This window comes from Choloepus didactylus, chromosome 6 (assembly GCF_015220235.1).
Source record: "Choloepus didactylus isolate mChoDid1 chromosome 6, mChoDid1.pri, whole genome shotgun sequence".
NCBI lineage: Eukaryota > Metazoa > Chordata > Mammalia > Pilosa > Megalonychidae > Choloepus > Choloepus didactylus.
The window spans coordinates 91,299,448-91,318,836 of NC_051312.1; the positions used below are offsets into that span (position 1 = coordinate 91,299,448).

The 19,389-nt window shown below is 37.8% G+C and overlaps 2 protein-coding genes across 5 annotated transcripts in view; one reads left to right on the plus strand and one right to left on the minus strand.

Moving 5' to 3' along the window:
• ACER3 (alkaline ceramidase 3) overlaps nt 1–19,389 on the plus strand; it is a 253,466-nt gene that overhangs the window by 137,371 nt on the left and 96,706 nt on the right. For 3 of the 4 annotated variants that reach the window (XM_037840773.1, XM_037840771.1, XM_037840772.1), the window contains exon 3: nt 15,271–15,323. The exons of the other annotated variant lie outside the window; for it this stretch is intronic. In XM_037840773.1, the coding sequence (XP_037696701.1) occupies nt 15,271–15,323 (53 nt within the window). The remainder of the gene's footprint in view (nt 1–15,270; nt 15,324–19,389) is intronic. 4 annotated transcript variants of the gene reach the window in all.
• LOC119535861 (dnaJ homolog subfamily C member 12-like) lies at nt 10,159–10,730 on the minus strand. Its single transcript, XM_037838268.1, has one exon. It carries the CDS (start codon nt 10,630–10,632, stop codon nt 10,159–10,161), a length of 474 nt encoding a protein of 157 aa, XP_037694196.1. The 5' UTR covers nt 10,633–10,730.

Below are 19,389 nucleotides of genomic sequence, written 5' to 3' on the forward strand. Positions count from 1 at the left end.
TCACAGTATCATCACGTATTATGCATTCATCACCACAATCAATTTTAGAATATTTTTGTTACTCTAAAAACAAACAAACAAACAAAAATCCCAATCCCATACCCCTTATTCCCCATTATTGACCCCTAGCATTTGTGTGGTACATTTGTTACTGTTGATAAAAGAATATTACAATATTACTGTTAACTATAGTTCATAGTTTGCCAATAGGTGCATTTCCCCCCATATGTTCCTCTATTATTAACTGCTTTTAATAGTGATGTACATTTGTTCTAGTTTATGAAATGATTTTTTTTTATAATTTTCTATTAATCACAGTCATTGTCCACCATAGGGATCATTGTGTTATACAGTGCCATGTTTTCACTTCTAGCTTTCCTTCTAGTGGCATACATGACTCTAAACTTCCCCTTTCAACCATGATCACACACATAATTTGGTGCCATTAATTATACCATAATGTGCCACCATTACATCTATTCATTTCCAAACATTTAAATTCAACCTAGTTAAAAATTCTGTACAAATTAAGCATCAGTTCCCCATTCTCTACCCCCAGTCTGTCTCTGGTATCCTATATTCTAGATTCTAACTCTATGAGTTTGCTTATTATATGTAGTTCATATCTGTGAGATCATACAATATGATGATATTCTCTAGCTGTAGCTTCTATCAGTAGGTACCCTATATTCTACATTTTAAGACTCTGAGGTTACATATTCTAGTTAGCTCATATTAGTGAAATCATACAATATCTGTCCTTTTGTGTCTGACTTATTTCACTCAGCATCATGTCCTCAAGGTTCATCCCATGTTGTCACATGCGTGAAGACTTCATTCCTTCTTACAGCTGAATAATAGTCCATTGTATGTATATACCACATTTTCTTTATCAGTTCTTCAGTTGATTGACACTTGAGTTGCTCCCATCTTTTGGCAATTGTGAAAAATACTGCTATGAACGTCACTATGCAAATATCTGTTCAAGTCCCTGCTTTCAATTCTTCTGGTTATATGCATAGTAGCAGGATTGCCCAATCATATGGCAGCTTCCTGAAGAGCTGCCAAACCATCTTCCACAGCTGCTGTACCAATTTACATTTGACCAGCAATGAATAAGTGTTCCTGTTTCTCCACATTCTCTCCAACACTTGAGGTTTCCCATTTGTTTAATAGTGGCCATTCTAGTAGGTGTGAAATGATATCTCATTGTGGTTTTGCTTTGCATTTTCCTAGTAGCTAGTGAAGATGAGCATGTTTTCATGTGCTTTTTAGCCATTTATATTTCCTCTTTGGAAAAATGTGTCTTCATGTTTTTTGCCCATTTTTAATTGGGTTGTCTTTTTATGGTTGAGTTGTAGGATTTCTTTATATATTCTGGTTATTAGATATGTGGTTTCCAAATATCTTCTCGCACTGAGTTGGCTGCCTTTTCACCCTCTTGACAAAGTCCTTGGAAGCACAGAAGTATTTGATTTTGAGGAGGTCCCTGTTTTGGTTTGCTAAAGCTGCCAAAATGCAATATACCAGAAATGGGTTGGTTTTTCCAATGGGCATTTATTAGCTTACAAATTTACAGTTCTAAGGCCTTGAAAATGTCCAAGTTAAGTCATCAACAGGGCAACACCTTCTCTGAAGAAAGGCTGCCGGCCTCTGGGACACCTCTGTCACATGGGAAGGCACATGGCTGGCGCCTGCTGTTCCTTCTCTCCCAGGTTTCATTGCTTTCAGCTTCTGGCTTCAGTGGTTTTCTCTCTCAGCTTCTGTGGTTGTGTCATAGTCTCTCAGCTTCTCTGGGACTTCTCTGAGCTCTCTGAGCTTCTTCTGGGTGTCCTTTATTCTCTTATAAAGGATTCCAGCAAAGGGATTAAGACCCACCTTGAATGAGTTGTGTCACATCTCAATTGAAATAACCTAATTAAGAGATCCAACCCACAAGAATGGATTAAAAGAGCAGGGCCTTTTCTGGGGTATATAACAGCTTCAAACTACCAATTCTCATTTATCTGTTTTTTCTTCTGTTGCTTCTGCTTTGGGTGTAAGGTCTGAGAAACTACTGCCTAACACTACATCTTGAAAATGCTTCCCTACATTTTCTTCTAGGCATTTTATGGTACTGTCTCTTATATTTAGGACTTTGATCCATTCTGAGTTAATTTTTTGTACAAGGAATGAGATAGGAGTCCTCTTTCATTCTTTTGGATATGGAGATCTTTTGGATATGGATATCTCCCAGCACCATTTGTTGAAGAGACTGTTCTGTCCCAGTTGAGTGGACTTGGCAGCCTTGTCAAAAATCAATTGACCATAGATCTGAGGGTCTATTTCTGAACTCTTGATTTGATTCCATTGATCAATATGTCTATCTTTATGCCAGTACCATGCTGTTGGAACCACTGTAGCTTTATAATATTCTTTAAAATCAGGAAGTGTGAGTCCTCCCACTTCATTCTTCTTTTTCAAGATGTTTTTGGCTATTTGAGGGCCATTACCCTTCCAAATAAATTTGGTAATTAGCTTTTCCATTTCTTCAAAGTAAGCTATTGGAATTTTGATTGGTATTACATTGCATCTTTTGATTAATTTGGGTAGAATTGACATCTTAATGATATTTGGCTTACCAATCCATGAACATGGAATGTCCTTTCATTTATTCAGGTCTTTTTTGATTTCTTTTAGCAATATTTTGTAATTTTCTGAATATAGGTCCTTTACATCCTTGATTAAGTTTAATCCTAGATATTTGATTCTTTTAGTAGGTATTGTAAATGGAATTTTTTTCTTGATTTCCTCCTTGAATAGCTCATTACTAGTGAATAGAAACACAACTGGCTTTTGCATGTTGATTTTGTATCCTGCTACTTTGCTGAACTTGTTTATTAGCTTTAGTAGCTTTGTTGTAGTTTCTTCAGGACTTCCTAAATATAGGATCATATCACCTGCAAATAGTGAAAGTTTTACTTTTTCCTTTCTGAGTCGGGCATCTTTTATTTCTTTCTCTTGCCTAGTTGTTCTAGCTAGAACTTCTAGCAAAATGTTGAATAACAGTGGTGACAGTGGGCATCCTTGTCTTATTCCTGATCTTAGAGGGAAGGCTTTCAGTCTCTCACTGCTAAATACAATGTTAGCTGTGGGGTTTTCATAAATGCCCTTTATCATGTAGAGGGAATTTCCTTCAATTCCTACTTTTGAAAGTTTTTTTTTTTTTTTATCAAGAAAGGATGCTGAATTTTGTCAAATGCCTTTTCTGCATCAGTCAAGATGATCATGTGTTTTTTTTCCTTTCAGTTTATTAATGTGGTGTATTACATTAAATGATTTTCTTATGGACATGGAATAAGACTTGTGTACCCTTGCATACATGGAATAAAACCCACTTGGTCATGCTGTATAATTCTTTTAATGTGCTACTGGATTTGATTCCCGAATATTTTGTTGAGGATTTTTGCAGTCCTTTATCAGGCTTTGGTATTAGGGTGATGTTGGCTTCATAGAGTGAGTTAGATAGTGTTACTTCCCCTTCAGTTTTTTTAGAAGAAGTTGGGCAGGAGTAGTATTAATTTTTCTTGGAATTATTGGTAAGATTCCCCCATGAAGCCATCTGGTCCTGGGATTTTCTTTGTTGGGTTTTTTTGTTTGTTTGTTTTTCAGTCATCTATGGTGTACAATCAACTGTTCACAGTACCATCATATAGTTATGCCTTCATCACCCCAATCTATTTTTGACCACTTTCCTTACACCAGAAAGAATCAAAATAAGAATAAGAAATAAAAGTAAAAAAGAACACCCAAATCACCCCCCCATCCCACCCTATTTTTCATTCAGTCTTTGTCCCCATTCTTCTACTCATCCATCCATACACTGAATAAAGGGAGTGCAATCCACAAGGTTTTCACAATCACGCTGTCACCCCTTGTAAGCTACACTGTTACACAAGAGTCAAGGCTATGGGATTGGAGTTTGATAATTTCAGGTATTTACTTCTAGCTATTTGTTGAGGGGGTTTTGATGACTGATTCAATCTCTTTACTTGTAATTGGTTTGTTAAGGATTTCTGTTTCTTCTCAATTCAGTATAGGTTGGTCATGTGTTTCTAGGAATTTGTCCGTTTCATTTTAAGTTGTCTAGTTTGTTGGCATACTGTTGTTCATTGTATCCTCTTATGACCTTTTTTATTTTCATGGTAATGACCCCCCTCTCATTTCTGATTTTATTCATTTGTATCTTCTCTCTTTTTTTCTTTGTCAGTCTAGCTAAGGGTTTGTCAATTTTACTGATTCTATTTTGTTTGTTTTTTGTTTTTTAGTTTTTGGTGTTTTTTTTTTCTCAATGTCATTTATTTCTGCTGTAATCTTTGTTATTTATTTCCTTCTGCTTGCTTTGGGATTAGTTTGCTCTTCTTTCTCTGGTTTTCCAGGTGTTCAGTTAGGGCATTGACTTTAGCTCTTTCTTCCTTTTTAACATAGGCATTTAGGGCTATAGATTTCCCTCTCAGCACTGCCTTTGCTGCATCCCGTAAGTTTTGATAGGTTGTGTTCTCATTATCATTCATCTCAAGATATTTACTAATTTCTCTTGAAATTTCTTTTTTGACCCATTGATGTTTAAGAACATGTCATTTAACCTTCATATATTTGTGAATTTTCCAGTTCTCCAGCTGTTAATGGTTTGCAGCTTCATTCCATTTTGAGCAGAGTACTTTGTATAATTTCAAGCTTTTTAAATTTGTTAAGACCTCTTTTGTGCCCCAGCATATGGTCTGTCTTGGAGAATGTTCCATGTTTTCTGAGAAGAATGACTATTCTGCTGTTTTTGTGTGTAATGGTCTCTATTTATTTGCTTATCATATTATTTAGGTTCTCTGTTTCCTTATTTATCCTCTGTTAGATGTTCTATCATTGAGAAGAGTGGTGTATTGAAGTCTCCAGCTATTATAGAGATGTCTGTTACTCCCGTCAATTTTGCCAGTGTTTGCCTCATGTACTTTGGGGTACCGTGGTTAGCTGCATAGATATTCATGATTGTTGTTTCTTCTTGGTGAATTGCACCTTTTATTAGTATTTATTTTTTATTAATATTCAATGCCCTTCTTTGTCTCATAACATTTTTGCATTTAAAGTCTGTTTTGTCTGATATTAGCATACATACCCCAGCTTTTTTTTTGGTTATTGCTTGCATGGAGTATCTTTTTCCAGCCTTTCACTTTCAACCTATTTGTATATTTGGGTCTAAAATGAGTCTTTTGTAAACAGCATATGGATGGTTCACTTTTTTTTTTAATCCATTCTGCCAGTCTGTGTATTTGATTGTGAAGTTTAATCCATTAACATTCAGTATCAGTACTGTAAAGGCAGTGCTTATTTCAACCATTTTATCCTTTGGCTTTAACTTGTTAGACCTATTTTTTTTTCCTCTCTTTTTATCCTTTTAGTTACCCTTAGTAATACTCTTCATTTCTATACCCTCCTCCAAGCCTTTCTCTCTTGTCTTCAGCTGGCAGACCTCCTTTTAATATTTCTTGTAGGGTAGTTTTCTTGTTAATGAACTCTGTCAGCTTCTGCTTATCTGTGAATATTTTAAACTCTCCCTCATTTTTGAAAGATAGCTTTCCTGGTTAAAGAATTCTTTGCTGGCAATTTTTCTCTTTCAGTATCTTAAATATATCATACCACTGCCTTCTCACCTCCATGGTTTCTGATGAGAAACCAGTGCTTAGTCTTATCTGAGTTCCTTTGTATGGGGTGAATTGCTTTTCTGTTGCTGTTTTCAGATTTTTTTTTCTTTGAGATTTGACACTATTTGCTTTGAAGTGGGTCTGTCCCAATTTATTGTGTTTGGAGTACGGTGGGCTTCTTGCATATTTTTGTCTTTTATAAGGTGTTCTAGTTTGCTAATGCTGCCGAAATGCAAAACACCAGAGATGGATTGGCTTTTATAAAAGGGGGTCTTTTTGGTTACAGAGTTAGAATGTTAAGGCCATAAGGTGTCCAAGGTAACACATCAGCAGTCGGGTACCTTCACTGGAGGATGGCCAATGGTGTCCGGAAAACATCTATTAGCTGGGAAGGCACGTGGCTGGCGTCTGCTCCTGAGTTCTGGTTTCAAATGGCTTTCTCCCAGGACGTTCCTCTCTAGGCTGCAGTTCCTCAAAAATGTCACTCTTAGTTGCACTTGGGGTATTTGTCCTCTCTTAGCTTCTCTGGAGCAAGAGTCTGCTTTCAACAGCCATCTTCAAAATGTCTCTCATCTGCAGCTCCTGTGCTTTCTTCAAAGTGTCCCTCTTGGCTGTAGCTAGCTCTTCAGAAGTTCACTCACAGCTGCACTGAGTTCCCTCTGTCCATCAGCTCATTTATATGGCTCCACTGATCAAGGCCCACCCTGAATGGGTGGGGCCACACCTCCACAGAAATTATCTCATCAGTGTTATCACCTACAGTTGGGTGGGGCGCATTTCCATGCAAACAACCTAATCCAAACGTTCCAACTTAATCCCCACTAATATGTCTGCCCCACAAGATTGCATCAAAGAATATGGCTTTCTCTGGGGGACGTAAGACATTCAAACCAGCACATAAGGGTTGGGAAGTTTTTGGCCATTATTTCTCTAGATATTCTTCCTGGCCCTTTTCCCTTTTCTTCACCGTCAGGGGCACCCATGATGCATATATTTGTGAACTTAGTGTTGTCAATCATATTCCTGAGGCTCTGCTCAAATTTTTCCATTCTTTTCTCCATCTGTTCTTTTGTCTGTTCAAATTTAGATTCTCTATCTTCTAGCTCGTGGATCCTTTCTTATGCCTGTTCAAATCTGTTTGTGTGTCTCTAGTGTATTTTTAATTTCATCTGTAGTGTCTTTCGTTTCCATTAGATCTGTTTTTTTCTTTTATGCCTTCAGATTCTTCTTTATGCTCACCCAGTGTCTTCTTAATATCCTTTACTGAATTCATTAAGGAGTTTTGGTTGAATATCTTTGATTAGTTGTTCCAAATTCTGTCTCCTCCAAGTTTTTTATTTGATCATTTGGCTTGGCCATATCTTCTTGTTTCTTTATGTACCTTGTGATTTTTTGCTGGTTTCTGGGCATCTGATTATCTTGATAAGATTATTTGGAATATTGGTTTCCTTTTCATCCAAGACTTTGTTATTGCTTGGGTTCACATTGAAGGTCTCCTTTGGCACTTGGTTAGTCAGTATTTCCTAGCCAAACCAGGGCCAGGGTCTCACACAGGGGGTGCAGACCCTTTGCAAGGTTCTTAGAGTGTGGACAGAAAAGCAGCTTGCCAGACTGCACTTTCCCGGCATTCTCAACAGATGATGCTCTCGGGCCATCTATTCTCCACAACCCTGCCTCTCCCCAACTGCAGAAGCCTGCTGGGCAGGGTCCAGACTGAGTCAAGGCTGTGGGACCCAGAGGATTGTCCTCTCTGGCCAACTGTTTGATCAGGACTATTGTGCTTCTCCCTCTTTTCCCAAGGCAGAGGACTCCCTGTCTCTCCCAGGTCTGGAAGTGCCAAAAGCTGCTGGCCTTAGGGCTGGGAGATGGACACTGGGTACTGCGGTGAAGACTCTGCTTGCAGGTACAGTGGAGCTGGTGGTTCCCAGACTCCTGTGTGGAAAGACTCTAGGCTGCAGGAATGAGAAGGTTAACTTCTCCAGCCAGCAACCAAACCAGGAGTGCGCTGTGTTTTGCTGGCCGTGTTTTGTTGGCTGGCAAGACCCAGGCTGGTGTACAGCGCTGGCCCCCGGGGGTGGGCAGGTTTACATTCACACACCCCTATTTCTTAGCATAGTTTCTCCACTTTTGTATCCAGCTCTTCCTTATATGTTGCAGTGGTACACTGGTACATCTTTGGTCTCCTGAGCCCTGTAACCGCTGCCTGTTCTTTAGTTGTTTTTGGTGGAGGAGGGAATTCTGCTGTCCTGATTCCACCATCTTCCTGGAAATCTCCTCTGCTGTTTGTTTTTAAGAGATCACCCTGCCTGCTTTGTAGAGAATGAGTTGGTGGATAGAAAGAGTACGAGCTGGGAAACCAGTTAAGAGAGCCTATTGCAGTAGTCCAAGTGACAGATGATAGTGGCTTTGACAGACAGCACCAGGGAGACTGGGGAGAAGAGGATAGCTCAGGATATATTCTGGAGGTACTGCCTCTAGTGCTCACTCAGGCATTAAAGTTGGGGGTTGAAAGAAAGGAAAGATTTTCGAAGATGACTTTCGGGTTTCTAGTTTGAGGAACTGGATAGCTAGGGGTTCCTTTAACTGAGATTGAGAAGACTAAAAAGATTTGAAAGGAAGATCTGGCATTCTCTTTAATAAAGGGTCAAATAGGCATTTGGATATGTGAGATTGGAGTTCAGAGGTGAAGCTTAAGCATCTTTGTCATAAAGTTCATATTTAAAGCCATGAGAATTGATGAGATCAATGAGGAAGTGAATGTAGAGAAGGAAGAGAGTTTGTCACCCAAAGCAAAATCTGACATAGACATGTTTTTAATTTAAAATTTAATTTTTAAAGTTTATGTTTTTAATTAGTTGTTTGCATTTAAAAATTTGGAAAGTTCACATAAAAATCCAGATCTCTGCCTTCTCTTGAAGAAGACCCAACATCACCGAGTCTGTATGCTGCACAGTAATAATCAGCCTGATCTATTCCCTTTAGTGTGCTCTGTCCAGTTTGCCACAATCTCTACACTGCTCCTTATTTTCCTTTCACCTAGCATGTTTTACCCATATGCCTCCGTGGGCATTTGAATTTACAACCCCTGATTTAGATATTAAGATAGAAAGAATCAGCAAAGGAACTTAAGAAGTAGCAACTAATTAATTGGGTGTCACAGAAAACTAGAGGAAGATGTATTAATTAATGCTCCTTAGAGATTAAGTAAGATAAATATAGAAAAGCACTGCTTCAGTGGTATGAATAGGTTTGAGGAATGGATAGGAGGAAAGGGGAGGAAGTGGAAGCAGTTCTTTTGAGAACTCATGAAAGTGAAGAGAGGTACAGGTAAATGAGGCAAGAGTATGGGTTTTGGTGTTATTAGAGAATATGTGAGCAATTCATTAGAGTGGTGGAGTTTGGTACAGGAGAGAAAGGTGATCAAGCGAAGATCTTAGAGAGCAGCTGGTTTCCTGGAGCACAAGGGCAGGGATTGGCTTGCTAGGTAGAGGCGTGCTGCTTCAGGGAAGGAGGGAGGGAGAGCACAGGTCCTGATGTGGTGGCAAAGCAAAATACTAACAGATGGAAATGGGAATCAGCAGTGTTCACACAGAACCAGAGAGATATTTTAGACTAAGTATTTAGACCAAATATAGATTTATTTCACCTTAATATAGACTGGAATTTAATCTGTAAAAATCTGATAACAGTTTTGATAAAGAGGTCATAATAATCCTAATTATACTCTCATACTACTGAGAGAGATCAAAAAGATTATTTTACATTTTACAGGCGAGAAAATGAGGCTCAGACATGTGAAGTCGATTTAAGGTTGCCCATTCCGCAGAACTGGAACTTGAACCCAAGTCATCTTGAGTCCTAGTTTTATACTCTTCTTGACATACCAGCATCTGCAACTCAGTTATCTAAAGTCTATCTCAGTGAACTAATCAGGTCCTTTAATTTTAAGGGAACAATAGTTGATTTTTACCAGAGCTTTTGGTTGGAAGAACATGCTTAAACTAAATATGCTGTACCACCTTTGTAGTTCAGAATTAAAACAGGAAAAAAGTTCTAAAACTGATTTGGAGATTTTTCCCTTGATAGCCTTGTTATAATCATTTTATTTATTTATTTTTTGCAGCAGTAAATAATCAGTTTTTTTTTTTTTAATGACATGAAGAAAGATAACAGAATGGTTAAAAAAAAGTCTCTCTGCACCCCATCCAACAATTCTTTCACCAGAATTTATAATAGGAATAGCTTACAAATAATTTACAGCTTTCTTTGGTGAATCAGATCCTGTTTCTTATGGAACCTAAACGCCTTGAGAAAAGAACAAGCTGGTCTGAATGGAAAAAGATGGAGGTGATGAAGTTGCAGTCGTTCAAATTCAGCCGTATATGAAAACTTGAGAAACATATTTATCAAAATGCATAAGGCAGTAGATGATAATGGGAACATTGTACACGGAAACAAAAAGCCAAAGAATTGAAAACTGTGGTCACAGGCTCTTCTGGCACGGACTCATTGCTTTTATGGCAGTGAATTTCCCCTCACAGAATTTTGTGGAAACCGAGTTATATCCAGATTCTACTGGCTTCTTGGTTTTCTCCTTCCTTTTGCCTATTGACTCCTTAAAGCTACTGTACAAGTCTAAATACAGCAGGGAGAAACCCACCGTTTTCACTGAGTCACTCAAAGCTTCCCACTGCTGGAATGGCATCAATATCTGGCTCCTTCTCCACTGTTCATAGTGGGCTTGACTCTCTTCATTAGTCAGAATCTCCTTTGCCTTCTGCAGTTTCTGAAAAGTCTCCACAGCTTTGGAGTTTCCAGGATGCTTGTCAGGGTGACATTCCAGGGCTCTGATCTTAAATTCTGCCAAGATTTGTTCAACCGAAGACAGTTCGTCACATCCCAGTAACATGTAGAAATCGTCAGTATCTTCCGACCTGTAATTCAGTATTGTGTCCATTTAGACTACAAATAAGCTTTTCTCCTCTGGAACAAGAGGCACAATGAGCTGCGAATTAGCAAGAAAAGCCTCTTTAAGTCTGATTTACAGCAGCACGTTCCAAGTAGCAGTTAAACAGATTTCCATAATCATTTTAAATGTATTCTGTTGAGATAAAGATAAAATTGAATGTCCACAGAATATTTTTCTTTAATCTTTTCCTGAATTTAATAACAAAACCTGAAATCATACCTTGCCCTCATTTTTTTTCCTCATCTAATGAAAATATGTTTGATTCTTGAAAAGGTGACTATATTTGCACGTCCAGCTTTTGAATTGACTTTATTTGGCACCTCTAATTTTGTCTTGATTCATAGTCTTACCACAAAATGGTCTGCTCTTAAGTTTTGGATCATCCCTGACTTGTTAAAGTTTATATGGTAAAGCAGTAGATTCTGGAGAATAGTTTCTAAAGTACCTATATCTTGTCATCTTGTCAAGACAATTTTATGTTCAGCTTTAAATTATACCTTAATTTTCATCAAGAAGTTCGTAAGTAAAAGTTTTTGCTGAAAACGTCATGCAGATATTGCCAACTACAGTGAAGTTTTTTTATTGCTCCGTAGCTTTTATGACTTGTTTATTTTTACAGCTAGAAGGATTTTTACTCCCAGCCTCTGCCCCTACCCCATCCCCCACCCCAATTAAAGCTCATAAGTATACCATAGTTTTCCCATGGATCTGGTTATGGTCAACATGATAAAAACCATTTTAAGAGGCTGACAATGTCAGTGTTTATCCTCTTGGTCTCATCTTCTTTTCAATATTTCAGTGTGTCTGGAGAGCAATTCAGTTAATCACTGATGTACAGATTATAGAGGAAATGACCAAAATGTTTCCTGAATTACCTTGATTACTTGTGAAATGTGGAATTGTGGGGTGTTTCCCCCATCTGGTTCACATTAGAGGTCTGACGGACATTTCAGGCATCTTCATTTCTTTCTCTCCACCTTCTCCTTGTAAATCACTTCTTGCCCTTGTCTCCTGTGCCACAGGTTTCCTAGACTCTGGAGACAAAATCAGTTTCATCCTTGACTACTTTTCTTCCTCTTCCTCTCTGATTTCCCACATTTATTTATTTGCCAAATCTTAGGTTTGTATCTTGGTGATCTCTAGAATCTGCCTCATATATTCCATTTTTATTGTCATTACTCTAATAGACATTCTGTTTTTTTCTCACCTGGATGTCTTACTAACTGCACAGGTGACATGGGACAACACAGATTCTAAATAAAGTTTCTGTTCTTTTGCACACTCTCCCTCTCATACCAAGGATAGGTAGGACACAGGGAAAGGCTTCAGAGCCAGATAGACTTTGCTGCTAATCTCAGCTCTGCCACTTATTACCAGTGTGCCCTTAGCCAGTTTCTTAACCTTTCTGAACACTACTTTCTTCATATACAAAATAGGAATAATAATGTCTTGCCTTTGAGGACTTTTGGAAGGTTTGGAGATAAGGGTATATAAGTTACCATGCCTGGCACTGGTATTAATTAGATTGAAATTTAAAAAGTCCTAGAAATATTCCCAGCTCACCTCTGTGTCTTATTTTCTACTCCTCTCTTACACTTAAACTGCATGACATGCTTGTCCCTAAACATTTTCCATGTCTCCAAACCTGTACTCAAACTGTATTTATGTTTTCCATTTGTCTGGTCTCCCTCACTTTCTCTACCTGTGAATCTCCCCAAGTTCCATCTCAAATGTCATTTTCTCAGGCAAGCCTTTCTGTATTTATTGCCCACATTCCACTCAGATAATATTTTTTTCCTCATCAGAGCTCATCTCTCCTATTACATTTTTCTCAATTCAGGACATTCTTCACCATTATCTACCTCCTGTCCCCCATCCCCACACACACTCTTATTTTGATGTGAAATGCTGGATAATCGAGGGGGAAGAAAAAAATCAGTCAGCACATACTTAATAAATGTTCTCTATATGCCTGGCACTGTGCTAGCTTTTGGAAGTTCTTTAGTGAACTGTAGAGACCTGGATCATGCCCTTATGAGGCTTAGACACTATCAATGACTTACAGCTTTCAATGTACAACAGAATCATTGTGAGGTCTTTAAAATAAAGGTACCAGAACACCCACTGACTTAGTAGTTTCAGGACTGAGAACCTATCATTAAAAAGCTCTGTAGGCAAAACAATTGCTCCAAAAGTTGATGGATCTGGGATACACACTGAAGTATTAAGAGGTAAAGGGACATGATACATACACACACGTATGTATTTATGTATGTATGTATGCATATATATATAGTAAAATGCTAAAAATTGGTGGAGCTGCATAGAACAGGAATTCACTATATTATTCTTTCAACTTTTCTGTAAGTTTGAAATTATTTCACACAAAAAAGTTAAAAAGAATGAAGAGCAAAAAATAAAATGGATCAACAAGTTGTATAGGATTTCAATAAGCAGAGACATATGTTGGGGCAGGTAGGATGGAGCAAAGGAGAGATAAACATTCCAGGCTGAAAGGACATGATGAGCACAAGATGAGCAAAATTAAAGTAGACTAGAAGTTGACAGTGTGAAATCAGTGATGGTAAGCAGTCAGATGTGACAGAACTACAAATTCCAGTAGAAGAAATGAGTGGAGCCAGATTATGAAGCTCCATGTATGCTTTGCAAGGAGTTTAATCTTTGTCCTTTAAACTGGTAGTCACCAAGTAGGGTGCTCACACCCCAGAGGGTGAGAAAAATTATCTGTTGGTGTACTAGAACAAAGTGTTGTAAATTCTATTTGTATTACTGTATTTCTTTACCTTATGTTCTGGTTTGCTAATGCTGCTGGAACTCACAACACCAGAAATGGATTGGCCTTTATAAAGGGGGTTTATCTGGTTACATAGTTAAAGTCTTAAGGCCATAAAGTGTCCAAGGTAATGCATCAACAATCGGGTACCTTCACTGGAGGATGGCCAATGGCATCCAGAAAACCTCTGTTAGCTGGAAAGGCACGTGGCTGGCATCTGCTCTGTAGTTCTGGTTTCAAAATGGCTTTCTCCCAGGACGTTCCTCTCTAGGCTGCAGTTCCTCAAAAATATCACTCTTAGTTGCTCTTGGGGTGTTTGTCCTCTCTTAGCTTCTCCAGAGCAAAAGTCTGCTTTCAAAGGCACTCTCCAAAATGTCTCTGTAAGCTACAGCGTCTCTCTCAGCTCCTGTGCTTTCTTCCAAGTGTCCCTCTTGGCTGTAGCAAGCTCGCTCCTTCTGGCTGAGCTTATATAATGCTCTAGTAAACTAATCAAGGCCCATGCTGAATGGGCAGGGCCAGTCTCCATGGAAATTATCTAATCAGAGTTATCACCCACAGTTGGGTGGGGTACATCTCCACAGAAACAACCTAATCCAAATATTCGAACTTAATCAACGCTAATAAGTCTGTCCCCACAAGACTGCATCAAAGAACATGGCTTTTTCTGGGGGACATAATATATACAAACTGGTTCACCTCATTTTTCTAAATTTCTGATTTACACATTTAAATATATATAGTATTTTAATAGAGCAGTACATATACAATTTATAAATAAATATACATACACGTGGTTGCTAAAAATTTTTTTGCTATCACATTTGGGAGACCACTCCTTTAGACATTTTCCCATCTTGTAACCAGAATGATAAATTTTTAAACTGCAAAATTGCTCATGTTAACCCCTATATATATGTATATATATTTGTGTATTTTTTTTTGCTTAGATCTTAGAAAAAAGTCCAAATCAACTAAATTTTTAACATGACTTTAAAAGCTCTTCTTAATCTAGCCCCTACAAACCATTCCAGCCTATCATGTGATCTCTGCTCCAACATTGCCCATGGTCTCTGCAAAAGCTCTTTCAGTTGTTTGAATGCACTATCTTTCCTTTTATTCTGGATGATCCTACCGCACAAAATGTCTCTCAATCTCTCTCTCTCTTTCTCTCTCTCTCTCTCCCTGTCCCTCTTTTTTCCCCAATCCTTCACCTGGTTAACTCTTAATTTATTCCTTAAGTCCTGGTTTAAGACAGCAGTTTTTATTAACAACTCACTTTTATTGAGTCTATTTTAAGAATTTAAAATAGTTTTTATAGAAACAGCAGTTCCTCCTCTTCCTCTTCTTCTTCTTCCTCCTCCTCCTCTTTCTTTTCCTCTTCCTCTTCTTCCAGCTGTATTTCTGATAACTGGCATTAACAGGTTTGGGAACAAATTGACTGACTCTTAGTAAGCACACAACTTTGCTATTTGGATCAGAAGTACAGGGGAGTACTGAAGAGTGGCTCACCAGACCTGAGCATTAAAGCGTATCCTGAGCATTTGATAATATATATTTTAGGGAAAGAATAGAGGGTACTGGTTAATCTAATAAATCACTGAGAGGGAATTTGTGAACTTATACTCTATTTGTTTTCTTCTATACCAAAATTTCATCAATTACAGAGGTTACTGAGAGTCTGGTGTGGTCTGCCATAAGATTTTATGAATTTTGTTCTGCCTAAAACTCAATGCTTTGAAATCTCCTATTGTTTCCTCAAGTCATTCTGGCCACCTCTCTCTCCTCCTGCAAGAATTTCATGCTAATTGTTTTTCTGTTTGTTTTAATTTCAGTGGTAGGAATGGGATCCTGGTGCTTCCACATGACTCTGAAATATGAAATGCAGGTTAGTAATGACAAAATTGACTAAATGCTTATTTCTCTTTAATCAGAAGCACTTCAAATTTGAGAAAAGAGCACATAACTAGACAATGGTATTGAGATAAGAGAATAAAAAAATAAAAAACGGAATATGAAATCTTTGGAGTTTTTTTTACCTCAAGCCAAATGATCCAAATTGACTAAGTGAAGTGAAGAAAAAAGCAGATAAATTGTCCATAGATAAAATAAGTATAGCTTTTTGACCACCACTGTGCAGGCATGCCCAATTTTAGAACACTATTATAGAGTCACATGGAGACATCTTAAAAAGACATAATCAGTTTCACTCAAACAATATATTCTTATTTCTTAGATGCCCCCATTCCTTCATTTCTCTTATAGCATCCATTTGAAAGGTTCCTCTTTGCCTCCAAGGTTTTAGAGCCATGCAAGGATTTTTCTTTACTATTCTTGCTTTGCATATGCCTAGTCTTCAATCTTTTGACCTTTTGTTTCCCCCTCACTGTCCCAGAAACTTCTAGAATAGCATTGTCCAGTGGAAATATAATGTGAGACACATATGTAATTTAAAATTTTCTAGTAGTCATATTTTAAAAAGTAAAAACTAGTTGAAATTATTTTTAATATTATATTTAACCCAAATATATCCAAAATAATTTAAATTCTTTTTTTTGTACAAAATCTTCAAAATCTGATGTATATTTAACATTTGCAGCACATTGCAATTTGGATTAGCCTTGTTTTAAATACTCAATAGTATATATGGTGAGTGGCTACCATATTGGACAGTGCCATTCTAGAAGAACCTGTGTATACAACAGTCTGAATTATTAATCACAGCTATATTAAATATACACTATAAAAATTCTTAGGATTGGTTCTGATATTCAACACATTTCTAATAAAATATCATGTATTTTATGTGTACTCTGTTTGACTTTGAGAATATAGAAATGAAGAAGACACTGAACTTGATCCTATCAAGCATAGAACATACATATTCTCACACATTCTGGATGGCAAAACAAACTTATAATCAATGATAGAATATGAAAATTATTTTTTAATTTTAAATAATCATCTATGTCAAAATGGTGGGGCTTTGAAGAAGGTATGAAAGTTAAAGCTATTTGAACAGAATATGAAAGAATTAGTTGAAACTTTTTAGGCAGTGAAAGTATGAAAGTATATAACCAGACTTGCACTGTGACATAAGGAGAGGCAGGGAGTCATTACAGTTTGTGGTGTATCTGACAACAGTTATAAAGCTAGAACATAAAATATGATGGAAGAAATGTTGGGAAATGACAGGAATTATATTCAAAATATTTAATAACTAGTATGGTAAAAGTACCAACAAAGCAGCCTTACCAGTGAGAAACCCTGAGAATAAGGCTAGAAAAGCCCAGATTACAAAGGATCTTTGTATATTATCATATTAAAAAATAATTGGAATTTGTTCAGCTCTACCAATCACTAAGTACTTTCATATACAGTACCTTATTAAATCCTCAAAACAATTCTTAGATAGTTACTACTCATGTTTTGCAAACTGGAATACTGGGGCTTAAAGAAGCTAATTGATTTCGCTAAAATTATCTGGTTTATAAACAGGAACCCCAAGTAAGTTTTCCTGATTTCAAATCCTGTACTCTTATCCTTAAATCAAGCTCTCTTATCCTTTGACAATATGGAAGAGACATGACCTATCTGGAAGGCATTTGGGTAGCATTATCAGAAGCTTTAAAAATGGGGGAGGGCCATTCTGTTTCAGAGTGGGGTTTCAGAGTATCAGTGGGGTAACAGGGACTTCTACATGGGAGGGTGGCCCATTGTAGCGAGTCACAGCTTGAGAGGGTATAGCCGATATCCACGTGGGGTGGGGAGTGCCCCAGCGCAGGGCATTGGAGCCTGACATGGGTGAGGAGGGTGTCCACATAGGAGAGCTGTCCAGTGCAGGGTGTCAGAGCATAACCACAGGTGAAGCAGGTATTCACACAGCAGGGCAGCCCAGTGCAGGGTGTCAGGAACCAGAGTAATGAGGATGCCCCTGCACAGCAGGCAGCTCAGCGCAGAATAAGGAGAGTGTCTATACAAGTGGAGTATATGGTTTGGCACATGGTTGGAATCTCAGTGGGTTGGGAGAGTGCTGTGCCATTTTGTGCTGGGTATCAGAGCCTGCAAGGATAAGGATGGCTTCTATGTGGCGAGTGGCTCAGTGCAGGATATAGAAGCATGGATGGGGTGAGGAGACCATCCAAATGGGTGGTTGGCAGCAGCCAAGCACAGAATGTTGGAGTTGGAGTGGGTTAAGGAGGACATTTCTTAGAGAGGGAGCAGTGGTAATAATGGGATGTTGGTTACATACAGGGGAATTGATCAAATAAGTAAGTATTTTTTAAGATAATGGGAACTTGTTTTTTCTGTTAGACAATGGTGTTGTAAATATGGAAAGGTGAAAACTGTGGTGATAAATTGAAATTGGAGGTATCAGTGTGAACTCATGTTTTCAAAATATATAGAAATCTAGATATAAAGGTGTACGTGATATGCATATATATATGTATATATACACATACATTTTTGGTGCATATATATGTACACATATGTTCACACATATATACTCGCATACATACACGCATACATCTACACATACGCATATATTCTCTAGCTCTGTCCATGAGAAGACCTGGGAATCCCAATACCAAAGATCACACCTAGTGTCCAGGTCTTGGTTTCTGAAAATCATTTTCCATTAAAGGAATCAATAGTGATTCCAAAGGCTGAGCAGAGAAAGGACAGTGTGTTCCTGGAACATGTATTTTGTCAGAAAGAATGCAAGTACTCAAAGAATAATGTAGACATGTAAAAGGACACTGAAGCCAACTTAAAGTGGTTTCCGCTGGACAATCTGGGACAATTTGAGCATCAAAATAAATAATGTTAATAACAGATTGCAACAGTTACAATATAACCCATTGAATAAAATAGGAAATCATTTTAGGAGTCCATACTAAGGTTATAAGTGATATAATAAATGAAACAATAAGTAGATATAAATAAATGAGTAAATAGAATTTGATGCTAAACAAGATATTTACATAGTTTCAATATACCTCCCCACAAAATAATTTAAAAGCATGGAAAAGTAACCTTACAGTAGAGAAGCCTAGCAGATAATACCTTAATCAAGCAATAAAAAGGAATATCATCCTTTTTGAATATCATCAAAATTGTGTGTCATCTGATAGGATACAGTGATAACCTAGCATTGCTTCTTTTATTTTCTTGCCAAAGATGCATAATCTGAATTGAGTCATATGGAAACATCAGGCAATCGCAAATTGAGGAACATTTTACAAAATAATGGGATTATAATCTTCAAAAGTATCATGGTCATAAAAATAAAAAATTAGGTTATTTTCTTGGGGTAGAGCAGGAACATGTTGGAAGTAAATTAGTTATTTTAGGTTAGTTGTCTTTTTCTTAGTCCCTTGTTATGGTTTTTTTGAAATTTTTCTTGTGTGTTTTAAAAAAAATGTTTTTTTGATATAGTTAATTTTAAAAAAAAAAGTTAGTTAAAAAAAAAACAATAAAAAAGATATGCAGAGCCCCCTTGAGGAGCTGGTGGAGAATGCAGGGGTGTTGGGCTTCCCCACCTCAATGGTTGCTGATGTGCTCACAGACATAGGGGACTGGTGGTTTGATGGGCTGAGCCCTCTACCACAGGACTTGCCCTTGGCAAGACTGTTGCTGCAAAGAAGAGGCTAGGCCTCCCTATAATTGTGCCTAAGAGCCTCCTCCCGAATGCCTCTTTGTTGCTCACATGTGGCCCTCTCTCTCTAGCTAAGCCAACTTGAAAGGTGAAATCACTGCCCTCCCCCCTACGTGGGATCTGACACCCAGGGGAGTAAATCTCCCTGGCAACGTGGAATATGACTCCTGGTGAGGAATGTAGACCCAGCATTGTGGGATGGAAAACATCTTCTTTACCAAAAGGGGGATGTGAAAGGAAATGAAATAAGTTTCAGTGGCAGAGAGATTCCAAAAGGAGCTGAGAGGTCACTCTG

Bases quoted from the DNA above. Each gene is read 5' to 3' on its own strand.
- LOC119535861 (XM_037838268.1), bottom strand. From the start codon at position 10,632: ATGGACACAATACTGAATTACAGGTCGGAAGATACTGACGATTTCTAC.